The sequence below is a fragment of the Pelmatolapia mariae genome, linkage group LG15 (assembly GCF_036321145.2).
Source record: "Pelmatolapia mariae isolate MD_Pm_ZW linkage group LG15, Pm_UMD_F_2, whole genome shotgun sequence".
NCBI classification, from domain to species: Eukaryota; Metazoa; Chordata; class Actinopteri; order Cichliformes; family Cichlidae; genus Pelmatolapia; species Pelmatolapia mariae.
The window spans coordinates 17,100,913-17,125,201 of NC_086240.1; the positions used below are offsets into that span (position 1 = coordinate 17,100,913).

General features: G+C 39.8%; 2 protein-coding genes across 2 annotated transcripts in view; one reads left to right on the forward strand and one right to left on the reverse strand.

Moving 5' to 3' along the window:
• Positions 1-17,981, forward strand: part of si:dkey-174m14.3 (uncharacterized protein LOC563117 homolog) — a 40,505-nt gene extending 22,524 nt beyond the window's left edge. The window contains exons 4-7 of the mRNA XM_063494920.1: positions 4,376-4,442; positions 6,451-6,558; positions 8,661-8,741; positions 15,454-17,981. Coding sequence (XP_063350990.1) covers positions 4,376-4,442; positions 6,451-6,558; positions 8,661-8,741; positions 15,454-16,866 — 1,669 coding nt within the window. The 3' untranslated portion in view covers positions 16,867-17,981. The remainder of the gene's footprint in view (positions 1-4,375; positions 4,443-6,450; positions 6,559-8,660; positions 8,742-15,453) is intronic.
• Positions 17,982-19,317: 1,336 nt separating this feature from the next.
• rdh14b (retinol dehydrogenase 14b) lies at positions 19,318-24,000 on the reverse strand. The gene is made up of 2 exons (XM_063494921.1): positions 23,550-24,000; positions 19,318-21,028 (listed from the first exon to the last, which is right to left on the reverse strand). Exons 1-2 carry the CDS (start codon positions 23,901-23,903, stop codon positions 20,411-20,413), a joined length of 972 nt encoding a protein of 323 aa, XP_063350991.1. The 5' UTR covers positions 23,904-24,000; the 3' UTR covers positions 19,318-20,410.
• Positions 24,001-24,289: the final 289 nt, after the last annotated feature.

Here is a 24,289-nt window from a genome sequence, read left to right on the forward strand (position 1 = left end):
TTAATCCCTGCAATATCTCAATACAAGAAAAAGAAGCAGAATTTCTATAATACATTTTAGTTTTACTACATGATAATAAATGCTGCTCTATTTAATTAAAGAAATCTATCAGCATGACTCTTTGGGTTTAAACTGTGAAAGATAAATATTAAATTTCAGAAGAAGCTCTGGATGCTCATGGTCTAGACCAGGGGTGTCAAACTCAAATACACAGTGGGCCAAAATTCAAAACTGGAACAAAGTCGCAGGTTAACATTAATATTTATTGAAAAAAAAATCTTCCTCCAGATATAAGAATGAATCTTTTCTTATGGACTCAAACAAGTTTTGCTGAAAAACTGAATATGGAACAAGCAAAACTTAATACTAAACAATATATATATTAGCTGTATAATACCAGTAGGCCAGCTCTAATAGTAATTTGATATGGCTTCGCGGGCCAAATGTAATTAGGCTGCAGGCCAAATTTGGCACCTATGGTCTAGACTGTCCTGTAGTAATAAAGAGGAAAGTTGTTATTAATTCCCAGAAAATTCCCTATTTTTTATTTATTCTTTTTATTGTGGAAACATTGTAAAAAAATGAAATTGAAACTGAATAGTAGGTAGTAAAAAAACTGGGATTTTTTTCTGTTGTTTAATTGTGTAATTATTACTTTATTACACTGTTGTATGTGAATTGCTATGGGGGAGGTCTTTATCAGTAGGACAACTTGTAAAATGTGAAAATACAGTTAGAAGTCCAAAATCTATGCCCTCATCCACATTTTCCAAAGACATGTAGTGAGCTGGATTGGTGTCTTTGGCGGGTCGATTCTGGCCCCCGAGCCTTATGTTTGACACCCCTGATAAAGCATAATACAGGACATAATGATAAACTGAATGCTAAACAAATAATATATCAGTTTTAAGCAGAGCATGGTTATTCTGTCACCTAAAGGGAAATACACAAAATAAAGAGATCAAATTAGACGTTGGCAGCAGATTATTAAACTCTTTCCAGAAAAGTGTCACCAAACTCACTGCTTCCTTTCCAAATTCAGTTTCATTTCTCTTTCAAGAAGAGAAAGAGGAAATGGTGATACTTGGACATTTGGGTTCTTAAACATTTTGAGCTTATGTCAGCATTTGACAGATGCATTTAACGCCGCATCATTGGTGCTGTAACACAGTGCTACACAAAACAATGCTACTTTTGAAGATTAGTCATATTGAAATAGTCAGGGCCCAAGAATGGCACACTGCAGTGTGCCTTTAAGTACTGCTCAGCTCAAATGTGTTTTGCTTGGATGTTTGACATTTACTGTACATGATGATGAACAATCAAACTACGTGTCAGAAGTCTACAATATCACTTTAAAATTCCACTTCAGGGTGATTGCTTATACAAAAATATGGATGGGTGGACGAGCCTATGTTCAGCATCAGACTTCTAAACTGAAACACAGCTGTACCAGGTGTTAGGAGTAATTGGAAGAGCCACCCTATGAATAACAGAAGGTGCAGTGGCCCCCCTCAGAAAATGGCGCCGCTTGCGCTTCGTCGTTTCCAACTTGGCGCCAGGATAATAATATATGTTGCCAAAGAACATGAAAAGAAGCCTGATGAATATTGGCAGCACATTCTTTGGTCAGAAGAGACCAAAATAAATTTGTTTGGATCAGACGGGGTCCGGATTGTTTGGTGTGGACCTGGCCAAAACCAGTGACTGCACACAGTGCAGATCACGAGAAAGAGAAGTGGGAGGGTACTAATACGAGGCTACGAGACAGAAAGACTTCCAGGCAAGATGACCTGTATAGATGGTACTATAAATTTCTCAAAAATCTAAGAATGTGAGGATAGTTCCAGAAATAGCTACAAAAGGCTTTTAATGTAAAAAGCTGAAAATGATTGAATACAAATCTCCAAAAAGTTGATTCTGTTCATCTGGATGTAGCGTTTTGTGGGAGAAACGTTTCGTCACTCATCCAAGTGACTTCTTCAGTCTCAGCTGACTGCAGGTTTCCCCAAATCTTATAAACAGTACATTTGCATAATGACTGAAACCAGCCCACTGAAGGAACAACGGGCTGGGAGGTCAGTTCCTTAATCTTAATTATGCATATTCTCATGACCATTGATCAACAACCACTGACCAAAACCCACTGATTAAAGACCACTGATCAATGGCCATGAGTACCATTCACAGAGAGTTGGGGAATGGCTGCAATCACAGCATTGTAAGATGGCGAAAGCTGTACCCTTAGGCCCCCTCCTCGATTCAGAGATGGTCTTTCCCTTTTCACGTAAATGGCCTCCTTGACTCTGCGCTCAAACCAGCGTTCCTCCCTGTCCAGGATGTGTACATCCTCATCCTTGAAAGAGTGTCCACTGGCCTGTAGGTGTGAATAGACTGCAGAGTCCTGGCCTGACGAGGTAGCTCTTCTGTGTTGTGCCATCCGCTTCGCCAGAGGTTGTTTGGTTTCCCGATGTATAAATCCTGACAATCCTCCTGGCACTTAACAGCGTACACTATGTTACTCTGTTTGTGTCGGGGGACCCGATCCTTGGGGTGGACCAGTTTTTGGTGCAGTGTGTTTTGTTCCTTCAGTGGGCTCGTTTCAGTCATTATGCAAATGTACTGTTTATAAGATTGGGGAAACCTGCAGTCAGCTGAGACTGAAGAAGTCACTTGGATAAGTGACGAAACGTTTCTCCCACAAAACGCTACGTTCAGATGAACAGAATCAACTTTTTGGAGATTTACTTTCCTGGATGATTGAGAATGCATCAAGACGATTGAATACAAAGATTGACAAAATTCCTCTTTACACTTGTCTAAAACTACTAAAAAACAATCTGAACTCTGCTTTTGTTTTACCTAAAACATGTGTAGGATTCGTCTCATCTTGACTGCTCTAAATATAGCACTTCATTCATGTGCCTAAGGAAAAATATTTAATACTGCATCACTGTTTAAGGAGTAGACATATGAGGTGATTTTCTGAAACCACTTATGATCCACTACAGAAAGTATACCAATGTGATGTAAACAGAAAATACCTGGAGACTCAAACATAGTGAAATAATAAAGATTATATGTCTACCACGAGCGTTCTAGATTTTATGTGAGAACCAAAGCAGGCTGTAACTGTTATTAATCCCTTTTCAATATCGTAAAGCACGTATTGAGGGGGTCTTTAAGTCATTATATTAGAGATCATCCTCCAATTAAGATCTAAGAATTTAATTGCACAAGTCAATTGTACCATAAGTGTTTGAGAGATCAGCAAATTATGCAGTGCTGCAGTGCAATGTTTCTTATCTGGGTAACTCACAATAGTTTATCATTTTAAATTACCTCCTGGAAGGTATTTTTTTCTATTATCTTCACCTGCTGTTTACACGAGTGTGGTATCTTTACTAATCAAAAACAAATGCCAGTTTGTGTTTTAAATAGATTTCATAGATTTTATAGTCCGACACTTTAGTGTGTGTTTATACAAGATAGAGTGCATGGTTTCCTCTGGACATGATGTAAGTGTGAAAGGCCACACAAGTGTCTGAGTCTGCTGTTGAGGAATTGTTGTCCAATTCCTGGATGGGTGAAGGCTGCTGTTGTGCAGTGGCCATTGGCTGTAGCTGCCTCTGATGATCACGTCAACACAGCGTGTCTCAGGCATCCTCAACAGGAGCCATACTGGGACTAAATGCTGGCCAAAGAAGTGTCTGGATATACTACTGATACAGAAAGCACTACTCTGTGCAGTGTACAGGTTAGAGCACCTCATCTCAGTACATTTGTCCAGTTAGATTTCCACCAAGAACCATCAGATTGGTGACGGTGCTGATATCACTCAATAAAAAACAAAAACAACAAAAAGCAATTATGGCGCTGACACAAAACCAATTCCCAAAACTAATCACAGTATCTGCTTTGGTGGTGATTAGACAGATTTAAAACAAAGATTGTAAAATTTGTTTCATGACATAAACCTTGCTTTTATGCTAGTATTAAAATGAAACAGGGAGTTGCATTTTTATATTTGAGGTACTTTTTAGAACCCCGAGAGGTGTAATTATAAAATATAATCAAAACGTCACCTTTTCCCCTTCATTTTAATTACGTTGACATCCTCAGGCTGGGGTCCTCTGTCAGTCATAGTGGAGCTGCGGCAAGTGCCCAAAATCTTTCCATATATGTTACCATGCCTTGTGGGGAAAAAAATCCCTCTATTACGAGACATATGACGTGTTATTCAGCTTTGAATTATGCAGTGCACTGCTGAGCCTGCCAATCTGCTTATTTCCAGTTTGCAGAAGTCTTCGGCTGCTACTGTTTATGTTCAATCTATTACCTGCAAGTGAGCGCTGTTGTTTATTGTGTCACTTAGAATACAAAGTAGCTACTCAGCACTGCAGAGGATCAACCAGGATCTGGAGGAGAAGATCCACAGAAATGTGAGTATCTTAACAGGTGTCTGTGTGTTTTAAACCCTGTGTACATGCTGTACAATAAGCTCTCAGGTTTGCGGTCAACTATTTGCAGTATTTGTAGACAGAAAAGAAGCAAGTAGGCAAGCCATGAGATTTAGAGATGATACAGAGCACTTGGTGAGCTAGTTTGAATATGAATGCCCTTCTGTTGGTACCACTGACGTTAATTATGGCTTATTACAATTGGCTGTCCTCCTTCCAACAGCAGAGTGATAGCAAACCCATTGTTCCTCAGTGCTCTGCACCTCACTTCATTTGTCAGACATTGCTTTTTTTTTGCTGGTGGAAAGATACAATTAACTAGTCTGCCGGAGAACACTGTATGACCATCAGGTGTCTTCGCTGTTGAATAGACAGCTGAAAATGCTCGTCGAATGGGTTTGTTACAGCACAAGATAATAATCATTGCTGTCGCCATCATTTTGATGACAATGTGAGATACCAAGTACAGGTAATAAAGAGCTGAAGGTCACCCAGCTTTTTGTGTAAAGAAAATTGGTGATTTTTAAAATAAAGGCTGGCAGCCTTTTTTTTTTTTTTTTTTTTTGAAGTGTTCTCATCAGCTGTTATTGATTCATTTCACGTACACCCTCCTCAAGGGTGAGAGAGGTGCTGAGTAAGTCTCTCTGTAATAGTAAAGCTTGTTTACTCCTGAGGTGCCGCAAACCCATCTGACCCCTTGGCCCTGCACAACTACAGAGAACGTAATTACAAGACTGATAAACACTGTGATATAGTTTGAGTCTGTTAAACTTTTCAAAGAGGCGGAACTACTGTACGCTCAGGCATTTTAATTACAGCTTCCACAAAGCCAAAGCCCTTGGCCAAAATACATTTTACTGACAGGTGATGAAGCTAATGGAAACTTTGCTTTTAAAAAAATGCAATAAAAAAATGAAGATTTAACTATATGGAAGCTCAGTTTACTGACATTAAAGTTTCCCATTCATCAACAGTAGCTAAGAAATAAGTATGTAATAGGCTGCTGTCATATTCAGCTGTAAGAAATATGGATTAGGTGTGACAGCCCAAAAATAGGATGCAGGAGACAGAAGTAGAAACCAAAGCAAGCATTTAATCTAAGTATCCAGAAATGCTTAGGTTGGGAAACCCAAAGAAAAGCTACTGAGTTACATGGACAACACAACAAAAGACAAAGGAACACTCTGGGAGTATATACATGTGAGGTGGAAATAGAAGGGGAACAAAAGACAGCTGAAGACAATCAAGACAGCAACCATGAAAAGTAAAACTAAACAAGATAAAGTAGAGCAACAGACAAGCAAAAGGGAATTAAAACAGCAACACTCAGAACAGAAAACACTTACAATGGGCACCAAAATCCAAAAGAGTTAAGTGAAAGGCTAACTATATATACAATTGCCAATATAAACAGTACTGACGACCTAGATCTCAAAAGAAAATTAGAAAGATCTATCAAAAATTTTCTATTTATGTTTACCGGGTTCATATTTGAATTAAAAACATGCAAGAATCAATTTTTAAAGTTTGTCTGAAAGGTCTCTTATAAACAATCTATTCTATAAATTCTATACATTTAATTCCTAAAAAACACACAAAAAAGAATTACACAGAGAAAAGTACTTTAAAGCAGCGGTCCCCAACCCCCGGGCCTCGGACCGGTACCGGTCCGTGAGTCGTTTGGTACCGGGCCGCGAGAGTTGAGGCTCAGGTGTGAAATGTATGGTTTTCAGGGTTTTTATCGGTTTTCAGCGTTATTTTGTTATCGTTTTTATCGTTAACTCGGTTTTCCTGGGTCTTTTCACGTGTGTTATGAATAAATCTTCTTTTTTTCGGTACCGGTACTAGTTTTATTTTGTTGTATTTATCCGCGACACCTTAAAGACCGGTCCGTGAAAATATTGTCGGGCATAAACCGGTCCGTGGCGCAAAAAAGGTTGGGGACCGCTGCTTTAAAGTAATCTTTAAATCCCTGTTCTGTCATTGTCAGTCACAGCACCACGATGATGAAAAGCGTGCTCTGAGCAGAGAGATCATCGTCCTCAACAACCACCTGATGGAGGCAAAGCTCACCATCGAGAAGCTTCAAGAAGACAATGTGAGTAAAGCAGTGCCCAGCATTCAACTCTGCAGAACCAGACGATGAGTATGAAGTTATTGTTTGAGGCAAATAAAAAATAGGTGCTTCCATACATTCTATTCATTACATTGTTTTTTAATTTTAGTATTACAAGCTATGGGGGAGGGGGGGGCAGTTTGGGGTTTTCATAGTCTTGCCCAGTGACACTATGATATGCAAACTGGAGCACCAGAAAGGAGCTGCAAATTCTCAGATTATTGGACGAACTCGTGAGTAAGACATGCAAGCTCAGTAGTAAGATGACCTTGTTGCATTAAAGTTCAAAATGGACTCATGATTTTACTGTTCCATTACACTGTTGTTGTTATAAAATGAAAAAAAATATGACCGGTAGGATCTAACTTTGATTTATAGGCAGCGGGAACATAAATGGATAAGTTAAAAGTTGTTGTTTTTTTTTAAAATTTTGTTTGTATTATTATACATTTGGTCACTAGGGGTAGTTACCTCTTGAATTATGGCATTTGTAGAGGAAGTGATTCATTCATTCAGGTATCCCATTGCGGAAACTCAACACTTTTTACCCTGTTCTCTGTAGCAGAGACATTGTTAGGCTACATAAGTTATGCTCAACTGGGACAAGAACTACAAGTTGTGTCTGACAAATAATAAAGAAGAAAAATGTTTGGTGTGTTACTGGGTGTGTTACTGTAAATACATAAACTTGTCGACAGATATTAGCATATCAGCAAATAAGATGGCAGTGTGAGTGATGCAACTTTGCACTGGCTAAAGGATAAAAGAAACAGCAATAAAGAGCTGAAGACTAAGTTCAGTGAAGTTATATAATGAAGATTTCTTTGTCTCCAGGAACAAATGGCAGATAAACTACCAAAAACTAACATGCAAAATTAAAGCTACAAGGAGTGATGATAGGGCCCTAACACCTTTGGGGACACGGAGATGTGCTGCTATTGCTGCAGTTGACACTTTTTTTGCAGTCGTGACAGTATTAATCCCTTGACAAGCTAGTTGCTTACAACAGCCTGTGCCCTCTAGTTGGTGTTAGATTACATCCACTAATAATATTTGACATTACATGTGTGGAATGCACAATGAAAACGTGATCATCCGATAATGCTTTCAAACAATGCTGATTTCCTATTGCCATAAGGTGGTGTACAGTGTACATTAGAGTTGTGAGAATTTCTTGTGCTGTGGCGAATGATCAGAATTTTCCACATATGCTTAAATGTAAACTCAAAAGCTTTGTAATTTAGCATGACCAAGATCTTTGGACTGAACTTTGGCTACCAAGGGCTTTGATTGCTAGCATTTTGCTATGGTTGCCTGTAGTTGCATGGAAGATGCTGACTTGTTTGCAAACACTTGCTCATTACATACCAGGCAGTAGTAAGACTTGAAAAATGAACTGCAAACCAGAAAAGGTGAACATTCACCTTTTAAGTAAAAGTTGTACCTTTTCAAACATCTTGGCTGCAGCACTATGGAACAACTTTGACTTTAAAAATGAAGGTTCGCCTTTTCTGGTTTGCTGGTCTGGTCAGCAACAGCTAGTCACTTCAAGCAAAACAGTTTTTTTTCTGGTCACCGGTTGGCCATTCTTTAGGCCTTTGTGACTGGAACTTTAGAAACTGATTTCACAATTAAACTACTCACCAGCTGTGGTTAATGAACATTTCACCTTTGCAACCGGTGGTCACAAACTAGTCTTTAGGCGATTGTCACTGAGGACTTAAAACCAAAATTTTCTACGTCTTGTTATGCGTGTGCACAATTTAATGTTGTAATTTCAAAGGGGGGAGGGGCTCCGGAGTCATTTTGTACCCCCCATACGCAAGATCCATATAATTTGTACATTTACACCAGTACAAATGTGTTTGCAAATTGTAGTTTTTTCCCCGAGCATGTTTAGTACTTCAAATAAGCAGTTAAATAAGAAGTTTTGTGTTTCTGAAGAAGGAGAGTAGGTAGGTTTTGGGAGAACAGAGTTTAAGCAGTATTAATCCAAAGGAGACCAGAAATTTAGCTGGCAATGAAAGTTTTAATATTCATTCTCTGTTCTTTCCTTTGATTGTGGCCATTTTGTGCCTCTGCAGGAAATGTACAGAAAGGACTGTAACCTGGCTGCTCAGCTTCTTCAGTGCAACAAGTCTCTTTACAGGGCCCAACTCTCAGAGGTGAGCAGTGCACTCACTTTTACAGGCTTGAAACCCGAGTTTTCCAGTGCTCTTTATCCTTTGTAAAAACGCATTTTGCATATGTTCCTCAGTTTTAGTGAGGCCTCAGTCTAATCCCTGGTAGTTTGGATAGAATGTATTTAAATTCTTTCTTCAAAAAAGTCGCATACAACCAAGCTTAAGAACTGTATGAGCTGCAGGCTTTTTTGCGCTGACATTTGATGTGAACCCAGAAAGACAGAAAAATCTGTAATTTTTCAGTTCAGCGGTAGCCAGGTAAAAGAAAAAGCTTTGGTAAAAGCTAAGGGGGAGGAGAGGTCTGAATGAGGTGTATCTTGAGCAGCACTAAGCTGAATTTTCAGCTGATGACATGAGATGAGCGAAGAAAAATTTGCTGTCTTGACTGTAACATGAAGGTCATCTTGCCCTTTGTGAGCCAGAAAAGATAAGTCTTCCTGAAGCGATGAGTACTGTAGGTCACTGGAGAAAGGACAGAAAGTGAAGAATTAAAGCTTCATGGGTTTTTTTCTTTAAATAACCTTCACCTGAGAGAGATAAAAGAGGCAAGTTTTCAAAAAGTTGATGGCTCTGAGTTTAAAAGACTTTTTTTAGCTAGATGCAATCTGGATATATACTATAGAATTATCTATACTATACACAGTGCCTATGTGTTGAAGGACATGAACCACAGCTTGATTTACTAATTTTTCTTTTAAGTATAGCAAATCAGCATTAACATCTTCCTTTATAACAAATCAGATTTTTACCTTATTTCTATCCAAATGACAATGATGTGCATTTACCATATATCATGCGAGAAATATTTAGTTTAGTAAACATAACTGACTTCTACTTTTTCTCAAATGGAGTCCATTTGGCAGATCATTTGAAGGCCTGACAATAAAAAGTTGCAATAACATATACAATCAGATCCATAAGTATTTGGACAATGACAATGAATTCTTGTAATTTTGCCTCTGTACAGCACCACAGTGGAAGCTAAATCAAACAAGCAAGATGTGAATAAAGTGCAGAATTTCAGCTTTAATTCAAGGGCTTTAACAAAAGTATTGCATTAGCTTTTTTAGGAATTATACTAATTTTATGGATAATGGTCCAGTTTTATATGCTCATAAGTATTTTGACAATTAACTGCATCTAGTTTTATGTCTAGATGAAGCCTATTTTCTTGTTCATTCATGACAATTAAGTAGATAAAAGGTCTGGAGTTGATTCCAGGTGTTATTTTATCTGAACTTGCTTTTTACTCAATATGAGCCCCAAAAATGTGTCAATTCAAGTGACAGAGGCCATCATTAGGCTGAAGAATTGAACTTGACCTATTGGAGAGTCAGCAATAACTTAAGAGAATGAAGGCTCTTTCCAGCCTAAAAGACCTAAAAGGCCTAAAAGACCACTGAAGACAACTAAAGTGCATGATGACAGAATTATTTCCATGATTAGGAAAAAGAAAACCTTTACAACAGCTGATCAAAAACCCTTTTGAGGTGGTAGACATATCATGAGAAAGACCTAGAATCAAACCTGTGTCTATGGAACTGGGCCACTAGTGCGTACTGATGACGTGACTGCTGATAGAAACAGCAGGATAAATTCTGCAGTGTGCAGGGTTGTACTCTCTGCTCAGATTCAGCCAAATGCTCCAAAACTGACTGGACAGTGCTTCACAGTGCAAATGGATAATGGCCCAAAGCATGCTGGAAAAGCAACCAAAGCATTTGTCACATTAAATAAAAGAGATATTCTTCAGTGGCCAAGTCACTTATCTGATCTCAACCCAACAGGACATGCTTTTCAATTATTTATTATGAAACTGAATGCAGAAAGACGTACAAACAAGCAGTGACTGAAGATGGCTGCAGTAAAGGCTTAATAGAGCATCTCAAAAGAGGACACAGAGTACTTGGTGATGTCCATGGGTTCTAGACTTCAGGCAGCCAGTGTCCGGAAAGGATTTTCACCAAAGTGTTAAAAGCTATCATCTTATTTAAAATTGTGTTAATTTGTTAGGGATAATAGAGGGATAATAAGACACAGCTGAAGTCAACAAGAAGCGTCGAAAAAGGCAGAAAGATGGAAGTAAACAGAAATGGGGACACAAAGCAACCCACACAAAAAGGGAAACATAGACTGGGGAAATGCAGAAAGCAGCCAGAAAGGAGAGGGCAACAGTCTTTGTTCTCTTAGTTTTAATAGTTGTGGTTTGTGTTGGATGCAATGTTTTAAGGTTTTGGTGATGACTGTTTGCCTCCATAATTTGAAACTGTGACAATAACACCCACACCTCTAGTCCATGCACACAGACTGGAGTCTTTCTGCTCCGGTCACTCAGTGTGCAGTTTAGTCAGAGTGCGGTCACACTGCACCGGTTTTGTTAATCACGTAAAAACACAAAGCAGCATGGGAACTACTTCAAGGCACATTGTGAGCAATTCTGAAGGACACTCAACAGAGGAGGTAAAACTACTGTATGTGGCAAAATGTAAATGGAGAGCACGGAGCAGCCTCATCATAGTGTCCTGCTGCTCCTTGTGAAAAGAATGCACGCGGGTATTGATGAGTGTTTTAACACTAGCCCAGCTTGGCGCCACTTTCCGCTGCATCAGCCGTGGGCCTTGTGCCTCGCCCATGTGACAAGGGTAGATTTGAAACTGGCAAGCGTCCACGAGGTTAAAGAACGCCTGTCCACGTGTTTTACGCATATGGCTGAATGGAAATATCAATGCAAACTGCATTTGGTTGCATAAGACTCATAAAATATCCCCCAACACTTGCACGGTACACACATTAACACACGCACGTAGGCACCGTTAACAGTATAGGGTCTATCATAAAGTGAAAAACTGTTCTGCAGGCACATTGCCAAACATAATAGGGGTCAGAGGCTATACATGCACTCACTGTATGTCCACCCGTCTGCTGGTCCTGTGGGTGGGAGCTAATCGAAAGTGTATTGATGAATGGCGCTGCAGCATTTTGAGAGGTGCAGTGGCTCTTCAGCGCCTACAGAAGCGCTTTAGTCGTTTGTTCTGCTGCAAAACAATCACAGAGAGGGTGTAAAATGATCACGCTTGGATTTCTGAACGCCACATAAAAGCTAATTGAGATCTTGTTCAAAACAAGCCCAAATGAAAAAAGTGTGTGGACAGTAATTAAGTGGCATTTAGTTTTGTCCGAGATGCAATAAAAGTGCTATGATAAACCGTCTCTTTCATGTTCTCTGTAGTGTTTGTCTTTTCTCTATCTACAAAGTTATAATTAGCTTCCTTCTCATTGCCAATTAGGAACAACTGACTAGATTCCTGTTGATGATGTGCTGCAGTTAGCTTAATGCTTGTTGCTATGGAGAGGTACAGATAGTGGATGGAGGCTTTTTTTTTATTAAGAAATGCTTGAAATAGAACAGCTTTTTCTTTCTAAGGAAAGCGACATTCTCACTTCAAAATCAGGTATATTGTTCTCTTTGGTTGAGGTTCATGACACTGAAAATTATGCTTTTTTCCATGCAGCTGTGAACACAATTTATGCAGTGAAGGCAGGTAAATGTGAACGTGTAGGTTGCTGTATCATATTCAGAAACCACCTAAAGTACAACCTAACATACTGACACACATACTGCATTGTGCAGGGATAACAGAACCTGTGGGAAGCTTGGATAAAACACTACAGTGCTGTGAAAAGTGTTTGATTCTTCTTTCTTTTTTGTAAAAAACATGTTTGTCACATTTAAATGTTTCAGATCATTAAACAAGTAAAAATACAAAATGCAGTGTTTAAATTATGATTTCATTTATTAATGGAAAAATAAATGCATCATGTATCATATTAAATTAAACTGTAAATTTAATTTGACACAAAAACAAGACTTTACACCAGGGATGTCAAACTCCTTTTATGTCGGAGGCCACATACATCCCGACTGCACATTTAATCTCTGAGACATCTTATTTAAGAAATGAAGTGCCATGTCACCAGAAAGAAATCAATCAGCATGACTCTTTGGGCTTAAATTCTAAGAAATAATATTTGACGAAATACTATACTAAAGATAGGACATTTCATTAGCCTTGTTTTTAAAGCCTTGCTTTTTAGGAACCGTTCCATGACTATGTTTAGATGAGAGGGAGCTAAGTTATCAGCTAACACTAGATAGCTTGGTAGCCACCAAACCTACAAGAGGTGGTCTTGGTGCCTACCAAGGTGGAAAAAGGTGGGAACAATTCAGACATTCATTATGTAAGTTGGAGTACAGATACAGATAGTACAGAAAAATAAGTATAGACAGGGGTTAAAGTAAGATTCAGCAGGTAGGGGGACCCTAAGATTAGCTGTGGTGGCTCATCGTGGAGAAAAGCACCACATCAATTTCTATCGTGAGCTCCAGTAAATTGTCTTTGTGTCCATGCCGTGATCAGCTAACCTATACTGCTGCTACTGCTCTGAGGTTTACTGCTCTTTGTAGATTAACACAGCTGAATTTAACAAGATCATAGCAAATGTTTCACAAGTTATCTTGGCGGATTTCAACGCCTGAGCTATCCGGTCGTTAAGTGATGATGTGACGAATCCTACTTCCGGGCCTAAAGTAGTTGCGTTTAATATGGCTTTTGTGTTGTTAACATGTTTAATGTTTTGTATTTTCTTCTATTTAATCTCAAAAAGCTCCTAAAAACAGTCAGTGATCACTGTTGACCTCCCTCGGCTTTTATTACCGCTAATCATTTATTTAAGCTCAGTTTTTAAAACCTTACGATGTAACTACAGCACAGCCCATGCAGCAGCACTTATGCAAATATGTGATGTCTTGATAAATCGAGCAGATATTTGAAGTTTACACAGCTACATTATCGCATGAAAATATCTTAAAAGTTTATTTTGTGACACAGAAAGACTAATATTTCAAACTCCACCACTCTGTGTTCCTCCGCCACTGCCTCGTTTGAGTTTTGGACGAAATGGATTCTGGGATATTGCATTTTATCATTTCGAGCTGATTGGAGACCAAAACAGCCAATCAGATTTTTTTGCATCCAAGTCTGTGATTGGCTGGTTTTGTGGCACAAATATAACGGTGTACAGAAAGAGTTGAGCGCGCACGGGCAGAAATGTTGAGAGCGCAAGCAACACATCGCGAGCAAGCGCAAATGCAAACACTGAGCGAGAGGGGCTGCTATTGTGTGTGTGTATGGATAATAGCAAACACTGAAATACATTTTTTGCACGCAGCAATGAATTTTGTTCACTCAAATTTAGCTTTTCTTCGCTCAAAATAAATTTCTCCTCAAAATGCAACACTTGCACCTGCAAATTTTTTTTACGTGCGCTCAGAATAGTGGCACAAAAATAACGCCATAGGGGGGCGCGAACATTTTACTTGTAAAACAAAGGGGGGGGCCAGCAAAAAAAGTTTGGGAACCACTGATGTAACCTAACCTAGCTCATAAAAAGTGTTGCATTTGAAATTACCCAAAGAGACACATTACTTGTTTAATGCTAGCTCCCCTTCTGTAGCACTAGCTAGATGCTAAAGTACCACAACCATAACGAATGTAGATATGCACCAAAGATACAGTTTTGGCTCACTTTAACCTCTGAGTAAATCATCTCTTTGTATGTGAAAAGTCTGGTGATGGATACACCAATAAGATTATCTTTATGCGTTAGCATTCCCTCCATTTGGGCTGAAATTGGTTTGGTGTTTGAGGGGGCGCAGTGATGTTTTACTATCGCTTAATGAATTAGAATAAAACTAAGTAAACAAAGCATTCTCAGTAGAAAGAATGAGGACAAAAAACCCTAAATGATTACTCAAACTATTGATTTCTTTTCTTTTTCATTTAGTCCATTTAGGAACCACCCTATGGAAAAGAAATAGAAAAAATCAGATTTGGCTTGCTTCATATAGTGAATCGTATAAGGCTTATATGATTTACTCATGAAAGTGGCCACTTTCTCATTACTTTCATATATTGTTTTAGGAAGTATCCAAAACATACAAGTTTCATTTATATAATTTTTCAAGGGATCTTATATCTGTTTTCACTCTTGTATGCTTTTCATACAAGTTTCACATAAGACAGATACAAACTTTATAAGATTTATATATATCTTTTCCATATGGGCAGATTAATATTCTGTTTTTAAAAACACCCAATACAAAACAAAGATGGATTCACTGCAATAATCTGATCTAATGTCTGTTGTTTGTGGAAGCAGTGTCAACATCCATCTGTGGTTCAGTTTTGGAGACAGCATCAGGGTGTCAATCATGCTTGCTGGTCTGTGTGTGCATCCACCTGCAAAATATTACTCTCAATAAAAATATAATGGACGAATAATAAAGACATTCACTTGTGTTCTGTTTTCATATAGAAAAAAGTAGCTATAGAACCAAACAAATTACCACGCATTAAAAAAAACTAAATTAATTTTACAGTCTGACACAGATGCCTCAAAACCCAATGCTCAGTGTGACATGTGATATACTTAAATTATTGCTGCTGCTGCACAGTTTAAAGGTGCCTTTAATGTCAACACCCTGATTTACCTAGTAATTACTCAAGAGAGAGTTTGACAGTGCAGTGGAGTGTACAGCAGTTCCTACACTGCATAGAATAAGGTCTTTGCTATAATTTATAACTAACATTCACCGATTTTCCCTGCCTTACCCTTGTTTCTCTGATACTTTTAGCTGCCTGCTGACTTCCAGGAACGCCTGACCATGCACCTGGAGGAGTCTCCCCTCTGTCACACCTACTCTGACTCTGTCCCGACCTCTCTCATTGCCAAAGTGCTTGAAAAGCCAGATGAGGCTTGCAGCAGCAGCCAGGCCTCCCGCTCCCCCAGCCCGCAAACACAGGAACATGCCTTTATTTTGGAGAGTTTGGGTCCCGGAGAGCGTTTGGGGCTACGCGGAGCCTATAAAACTGACCTGTACAGCAGTGACACAGCCCTGTATTGCCCTGATGACCGTCACCGTGAGCGGAGGCCCAGCATGGATATTCACGGCGAGAGGAAGCTGCTGTACGGGCCCCAGAACTCCACCGACAGTACTCCAGAGGAAGGTTCGGTTGGGTTGAGAGCTGGCTTCTCCCAGGAGCACTTTGCTAAGTTCCCTCCCCCACTGGGTGCAGCCTCCAGTTCTTACTCGAGTTTTAGTGGAGGGGGGTCTGAGGACAAAGGCAATGGACCACCCAGCAGTGCAGCTTCTTCCCCCCACCATCACTCCCTCTACATGGAATGGAGGGATGCAGGGGACTATGAGAGAAAGAGTGATTCATCTTGGGAGAGGGACAGTCCACGGGGCTTTGCCAATGCTCATTCCTTCCAACAGACAGAGCTGAGCCACCATCAGAATGGCAGCTCTCCTGTCTACAGCCGTACCATGTCCTCCTGTTTCAGTGAGCCCTATGAGCCGCTCCCCCCGTCCTCCTCCCCAAGTGTCGCCTATGGAGACAGCCGTAGAGGCAGCACATTGGCCCCTGAGGAAGAGGAGCTGATTGGTCGGTGGAGACAACTTAGCGTGGAAGACTTAAGTGCTCACACCTACCGCAGCCCAGGACGGGCCTCACCTTACAGCTTCTCGGAGCAGCACTTCTCCGTCCGTCCCGCCAAGATTCGACTTGGGCCGCTCTACAGCAGTTTCCAGGAAGGGGCTGACTACTACCACCACGGAGTGGATGTCATGGACCCAGTGTGGGTAGCTGCCAGCCCCAGCCCCGAATGCAGCCCAGGGCTGCGCCAGGCTCACAGCCAAGCTCACCTGTACCGAGCTGAGGACAGTCAGGGGTCAGAGCACAGCTTGTACCACTCAGGGAGCTCTAAAGACAGGGAGGGAAATGTCGCATCTGGAGGCCAGAGCACTGATTATGTAGACCCCAGCCCCAACAGCTCCACCGAGTCTCTCCACCAGAGGTCTCTGGAGATGGCCGCAGAACTGCAACACTATCAAGTGGAGATGCACAGCGTGCCTGCACAGGTGGGCCAGTCGCCACCACCAGCCCCACCCCCTCCTCCTCCGTACAACCAAAAATTTGGCTCCCTGGGACTTTCCAGGAAGGACAGTCTGACTAAGGCGCAGCTTTATGGAACACTTCTGAACTGAAGGACTTTCCAATCAGGTTGCATCTTCAATAGTAGACACAGAGCCCTGGTTTGTTCAGCTACACCTTCTCGTAGTGCAGCCATTTTGATGGCTTGAATAGAAGCCAGGAGTTATTTAGTATCATGAACATGTAACTATTGCTGATCATTTATAAGCACTGATGGCGTGGCAGTGGATGGCAATTGTTTACATTATAAATTTCTCAAGGCAGTAAGTCAAGTTAGGGGTCAGATGTGGGGAAACAGACAAAGAGGAGCTCACAGAGTCCTTAAAACTTTTGAGAATGTGTATGTGTTAAACTACAAATGTACAAATATATACTAACTTAAAATTGAGTGATATATTTTGTATGTAGCTGTTAGCAAGAGATACATTTAAAAAACAGTGCAAAATCCTATTGGTAATTCTGGAACTTGTAAATAAATAAAAGAAAAAACTTCCACTGCTTTATTCTAAAAACCCTGAGAGAGGTATTTTAATTGCCCCTTGATGTGCACAGAGATTTGTTTCAGCCGTTATTTTTAATCTGCTGGAACAGCGATGGCCTTGTGATGATTTACATACAAGTGTTGAAAGGAAGCGAAAAAACAAAGACAAATTAGTACCTTAAACGAACCATGAGAAACATTTGTTTTGTTTTTCCTTCTGTTAAATGGATTTGACAGTATTGATGGGTGTGTTTTATTGTTATTGATGGAACGTTTGATCTGTTTTAGCAGTCAGTATTGCTTTCTTTTTTGCTCTTCTATATCCCCCAAGAGAGAGGTTTCCTGTCCCCTTTCTACCTCAGATTTGGATGCCCACACCCCACCAAACCACTGTAACCCCGTTTATTTCACAACGATGCATGTTTATATATTTTGGTTGTTTTGTTCGCCTAATAAAGCACAAATTATACATACAAGCTCCCAGCCTTTAATGTACACATTTAGGGATTTGAAATGCCGCTGAATAAAAGCGATATCATGTTTTAATATCGCTCTGCTTTCACGCAGTTGCATAGCGATCAGTTGTTGTTTCGAGATAATTACATGTCTGCTGATCCGCAGTGTTCAGCTGACTGACTGAACCGAGTGGAAGACCTTTCATTATTCAGACTCAGATTGCTGAGTCACTAAGTAGCTCTGCTTTTTCACTGTTGGGAAAAAAAATAATTGTAAAAAATAGGTTAGTAGAGAAGGATTTTTGCCAACAAATTCAGAACAGAGAGGAAGTTTATTTGTGTTGTCCCAGGAGTCATCATCAAGAAAATACTACAGAAAAGGAAATGGATAATATTCTGTGAGTGTGTCTGTGTCTGTGATATCTAACGCACTAATTTAGAGCTACTAAGGAAAAATATATCATGGTATACTCCCCTTTGATGTATTAAAAGTGCCATGCCAACCACTAAATAAATAGGGATTGGACAAAATACCCCAAAATAGAGAGTTTGACTGATATATTAATCAGCAGATATTGACCAATTGCCTGACAAACAGAAGAAAAAAGTCACGTTCTAATATTTTGCTGGACCACCTTTGGCTTTGGTGATAACACATAATCACCGTGGCGTTTTTTTTTCATTCAACTTACGCGATGTGATTTCATTTTTCGCCAGAGTCCTGTACTGATGATGGGAGTCTTCAAGAGATTCTCAGTGGGGTTAAAGTGTGGACTTTTTTGACCAATATATGTGTAAAAATTATGTTTCCTGCTCTCTGAGCCACTGTTTTTCAATTTGATCCCTATTAAACCTTGGCATTGTCACCTTGGAATTTACCGGCGTGGTCATGGAAGAAAAGTACTGATGGCCAAACCAGCTCATTCAGTGTATTCAGGTAGTCAGCTGACCTCCTTCTTTTGGGTACATAGCATTGCCTAACCTAAACCTGACCAACTGAAGCAACCCCACACACTACCCCCACAGACCTGTATGGTAAGTGCTTCATCCACGTCTGTTCTTGTCCTGATTTGTCAATCACCAGAGTATAACCACTCTCACCAGACTCATCACACCACATCACCTTTTTCCATATCTCCAAAGTCCAACTTTGGTGTTTCAATCTTGATTTCACAATCATTCAGGGTTTTTTCCTCGACCACATTTCTTCCTTGAAGACGATGGCTCACCTCTACTTCCTGGTTTTAATAATACACTGATTTTAGCAGTTTAATCACTCTCTTTAGTTGTATTCTTTGCCTGATGCAGGCCAATAATGTGTGCAAAAGTATATGTTTGACGCTCCCTCATAAGTGATGAAGCTTGAGATTATGGCATCAGCCTCTTTTAAATCTGAGGATTTGAGTTTTTTCTGTGACATCACTGTAGCCTTAAAATATTTGAATATTGAGTATATGCTGTTTGAGAAATGTTAATATCGTGAAGGATAGTTTTCATTTGATCGATTAACTGGGAAAAATTGATTATTCTTGTAGGAAAATGATTACTTGCAGTCCTTCTCTAAAATACCCTTTGGTATCATTTGAAAACTGTGGTTCATTTAGCACACTTAGCAATTGAGTAAATGGTCTGGAAATGCTCTTGAATTTATTCAAATGCCTTTGAACTTTAAATAATAAAAATGAGGTAAGAGGACTCTCAATCCATCAGCAGGAGGGAGTTGCAGCGCAGCAGGAGCTCACCGATCGGCATCGCTAACCTTACTGTCCTAGCAGAAAGCATTTACACTTCAAACACATCAAGATGAAGGGAACTGGATCAACTGCTATCACTCCACCACCTCTCCTTCCTCTGCACAGCAAAGCAGATGCTAAAGCATGCAGAAATTTAGCTTTCCAACACCACAGCTGAACCTGAAACAGATACGTGTTTCACTCCAGGAGCTGCAGAGCACAAGCACTGACGGGAAAATGTGACAACTCAGCGTGGCTTTGAAGAACTCTATGAGGCGATGTACCCGAGAGTTTGCTGCTTTTGATCCGAGGCTGCCTGTCTGACTCTAGGTCAAGACACAAAACTGTAATCTATGCATTAGATTCATTACAGAATATAGTAAATTAGCAAGTTTAGAGTTAATTTTCACATCTGTTTCTATGAAATTTTTTTGTCAAAGACAGGGAAATGTTTCTACCCCTACTGAGTCTTTCTAGGGAGTGAGGGTTTGTTTACATGCACTTATATAACCCTGCTACGGCTGTCTGCAAGCTGATTTCTTAAATGGTGTGGAAATTGGAAAGCTATTTAGCTTATTAAAAATTATGGGAGAAGCAAACCTGGAGGGCTATTGAGATGTAAGCAGATTATTTTACATAACACTGCTTCATTGTTTTTTAAACATCACTTTGATAGGCACACCTTAAAATTCAAATCTTTATACAATCTCTAAGCATTGTGGCACTCTTGCACACACACCACTATCGCACTTCACTCTACAATATGCTGTTCAATTAATGTTCTTATCCTCAAGATGGAAATAGTTCTTTTATTTATTGCAAGTGGACGCTTGTAGAATGGTGTCTGTGGGGCTGCAAGAGATTAGCTATCAAGTCCAAGAACACTTAAGTCCACTCCCCAAACTCCATCCACAGAGCTGGACTCTGCTCAGTCAGCGAGTCCAACCATCCTCCTGCTTATGTCCCACAGTTTCTTGGCTGCCTCCTCATCTGTAGCTTTGGGTAACAGCTCCTCCTCCTCGCAGTTAGCAAAGCACTTCCCCGACACTCCTTCCACCTCTGGGGAGCAGGCCAGATAGAGAGGAGTCTGGGCCCCCTCCAATGGACTCTTGAAAAAGACCAACGAGGCAAGGTAGAACAGCGGCTTTGCCAGGAGGGGGATTTGGATGTGTCTGCCTAGCCTGGTCCTCACGATCCCCGGAGTGAGAGCATTGACTGTGACCCCCGTCCCCTCGAGGCGACGGGCCAGCTCCAGCGTGAACAGAAGGTTGGCCAGTTTGCTCTGACTGTAGCAGAAGGCCTTATTGTAGTTATTTTCACTGTTCAAGTCATTGAAGTTGATGTGGCCATATTTGTAAAGTTTAGAGGAAACCACCACGATGCGGCTAGGGGCCGAAGCCTTCAGGAGGTCCAGCAGCAGGTGAGTGAGGAGGAAGTGACCCAAGTGATTCACACCGAGCTGCATCTCAAAACCTTCGTCTGTCTTTGTGTAGGGACACTGGTAGATACCGGCGTTGTTGATGAGCACATCAACCTGGGATTCCTCCTGACAACAAAGATACATTTGAAACATTTAAGACCCCAATTAAGGTTTTATTACAGCTTCTCCAGCATCCAGAGGCATTAATTGTCCATATGCATAACAAAAGATCAAATTTTAACCAAACAACTTAAATAAGTTTTGTCTTCCCTTAGAATGGGCAGTTATGGTGTGACAATGCACATGAGCAGGGCTGGTCTGAGTATAATGAAGGCAATCAGTCTGTATTATCTTATTTAACAAAAAGTATGCATTTTTCTGTCAATTTTCACACACTTGAGAAACACAAATGCAATTTATGCTTGAATAAATAACCCCATACTCAAAAAAAAAAGAAAAAAGTATTACAAAATATTTTTATTACAATCTTAGTGATTCTTCTTAGGGGAAAAGCCAAAAACTTTTCATCCCTTTGTTGACTACGATTTATACAGGCTAAATGACCTAATTTGTCATTTCAGCTGTAAAATGAAAATGAAAATAATTCAGATTTTTCAGAAACCATTTGAATTATGTCACGAACTCAAATGTTAACTGAGTTATGGTCATGGTTAACAATGCTTGTAAAATGGGCCCACCAGCGGGCCTGTGGTAAATAAAGGGTTAAGTTAATTAATATAATATCTATTTTAATAAAACTTAAAGTATAGCACATTCTGGGTTGCAGAGATCTCCCTGAGACACCCAGTGGTTATACGAGGTATCTGCCAAATTCCTGAATATATAAGTAATGTTTTACACCTAAACCACTTTGACTTAAACTATGATGTGTACTTATAAAGACATTATACCCGAATGCTAAAAGGAAGGACAAAAATAAAGCCCCAAAGCATCTCAATGTGTTATATAACAATACAGTTAATCCGTAACTTTAATTATAACTTCTGTAAGAAACATAGTTTAATATGAACTTTTAAATTAAAGAAAAAATTAGAAACGATAAAACATTCTAATAGCGGAGGCTATACTGAATTCTATTAGATTGTATGTCTTTATCATTTAATTATATTAATTATGGAATGGTATGCTATAATAGCCTGTGGTTACAATTTTTCTTCATCAAACTAATACAGCATTGTGAATTTACCATCTTGAATGTCTATTACAGTACTGTGCAAAAGTGTCAAGCCACCCTTTATTTCTTAAAAGTTTGCTCTGGTGAGGAGATTCATTGAAAAATGTGTATAACATATAGAAAAACACGGTTTGTAGAGCAAAAACGGAGTTTTCACAATCCTAAAAAGCTTGAAAGTCAATATTTGGTATGAGCACCTTTATTCTTAAACACAGCCTGAGCTCTCTTAGGCCAGTTTTCTTCTCATTTCTTTAGGTAGTCTTCAGGAATAGTTCTCCAAACTTCTTGATGCACATTCAAAGCTCTTCTTTGGATGTTTGCTGCCTTTTATTCTGTTCTTTGCAATAATGTTGAGGTCTGAACTCTGGGGAGGCCAGTCTGCACTGGCAGTGTGTCAGTTCTTTCCTGGATTTTTTTCTCCTATTTCTTAAGTACATTATTTTATCTGCTGTAGACAGTTTTTTGGGCCCACCGCTTTTCCCCTCCACTTGTCCAGTTCCCTCAAATTTCTTAAGGACACACTGCTGAGATATGCCAAGTTTTCAACAAACAGCTCTTTGGCAATCATCTTGTTGGTACAATAATATTATTTTATGCCTGTCAAACTGTGTTATTTTTGGCATTTTTATATATTCAGCTTAAGAAATGGGAAGAAATGTTACATTTTGTTATGAAAGACTGACAGTATGTGCCATTATGTGTAGAAATAACACTGGTTCATCTCTTGAGTTAGGTGCTTTTTTATGCTAGAATGAGTCATAGATCTGTGTTAAGTGACTAGAAAATACTGCTCTGAAAATGATCAGATACAAAAAGTGAACTGAAAATGAGTGAAAAGGCAAATCTCTAAGGAAAGACTTTCAAAGACCTTCAGAAAGCCTGGAGAATTATCAAGACCACTTTAAAAATGTCTGGCTCATTAGAAGCATAATATAAGAAAATGAGTGGTGGCTCAAAATTTGGCACAGTATTTAATGTATAGGAAGCTTTTTTGTGTTTGACCATCCTTTGTGGCTCCTCCTGTGTTTACTCTCATTTGTGACTCAGTAGTCTAAGCACACAGAATATTGTTTGTTTTATGAAATGTAAAGCCACCTGAGGAAAATCTGTGATATCGGACCACATAAACAAAATAGTTGAAGCCTTTCAAAGATAACTGCTACAGTTAAACAGTATCGTCTTTGCTGAAGCTTACAATAAAATAGGATATTAAATCTTAACATCTGCCAGGAGACCAACATTTCTAGACTGGCCCCTGTTGGACAATAGTTTATTTGCATCAGTAGTAAATGTGGGTTTGGGGTCCAATACTTAATTTCAGCACCAAGGACAGTCCCCTTGGAGCAATGCTCTGTTTTTTTCTGCTGAGTTGGGCTCAATAACAAACTGCACCACAGCTGGTAAATAAACTACAAACAGCTCCACTCTTGCTTTGTTTTGGTTCTCATTTACCTGAGTCACCTCCTCACAGAAATTTCGGACTGATCTAAGAGAAGCCAGGTCCAGGTGTTTGATGACCACCTCCCCATTTTCTGGTCCCGCTTGCTTCTTGATGTCCTGGGCTGCCTCCTCGGCGCTCCGCAGGTCCCGGCAAGCCATAATGACCCGGGCGCGGAGCTTCAGAAGCTCCCCGGCCAGGGCCTTCCCTATCCCGCTGTTTGCCCCGGTCACGATGACTGTCTTGCCTCGCATATTTTCTCCTGAATAACGGAGCAACTTAACGGCTTTCTGACGGGGGAATAAACGCCGCATAAGAAGCAGGACCCCACCGCCAACAACAGCGGCAATTAGCAGAGGAGCGGACATAAAAGCTGTGACGGGTGACAAGTCGGTGAGAGAAACTGTTATGTATCGACAATAAAAGTTGACCCCGGAAATGATTATAGTTTAAGATTTCACAGCCTGTCAGCCAACAACACATAATATAAATATTTGTTCTACATGTATATATATATATATATATATATATATATATATATATATATGCATGTGTATTTTTAAAGCAAGCACACGACTGAACGTATTGAGTAGGCTGAAACCGTTCACACGCTAACCAAGTTAGCAACATTAGCGACTTCAAATGGTCACATAAAATATCTTCCGGGTTATTTTCGTAACGGAACAATATAATCACGATATGCTAAACTAAACTGTACACCAGTTTGTTTTCACCGAAACAAATATAAAGTTTT

Bases quoted from the DNA above. Each gene is read 5' to 3' on its own strand.
- rdh14b (XM_063494921.1), bottom strand. From the start codon at position 23,903: ATGTCCGCTCCTCTGCTAATTGCCGCTGTTGTTGGCGGTGGGGTCCTG. The intron at 21,029-23,549 runs GTAAATGAGAAC...CTTTGTTGTCAG, and splicing joins TCTGTGAGGAGGTGACTCAG to GAGGAATCCCAGGTTGATGT.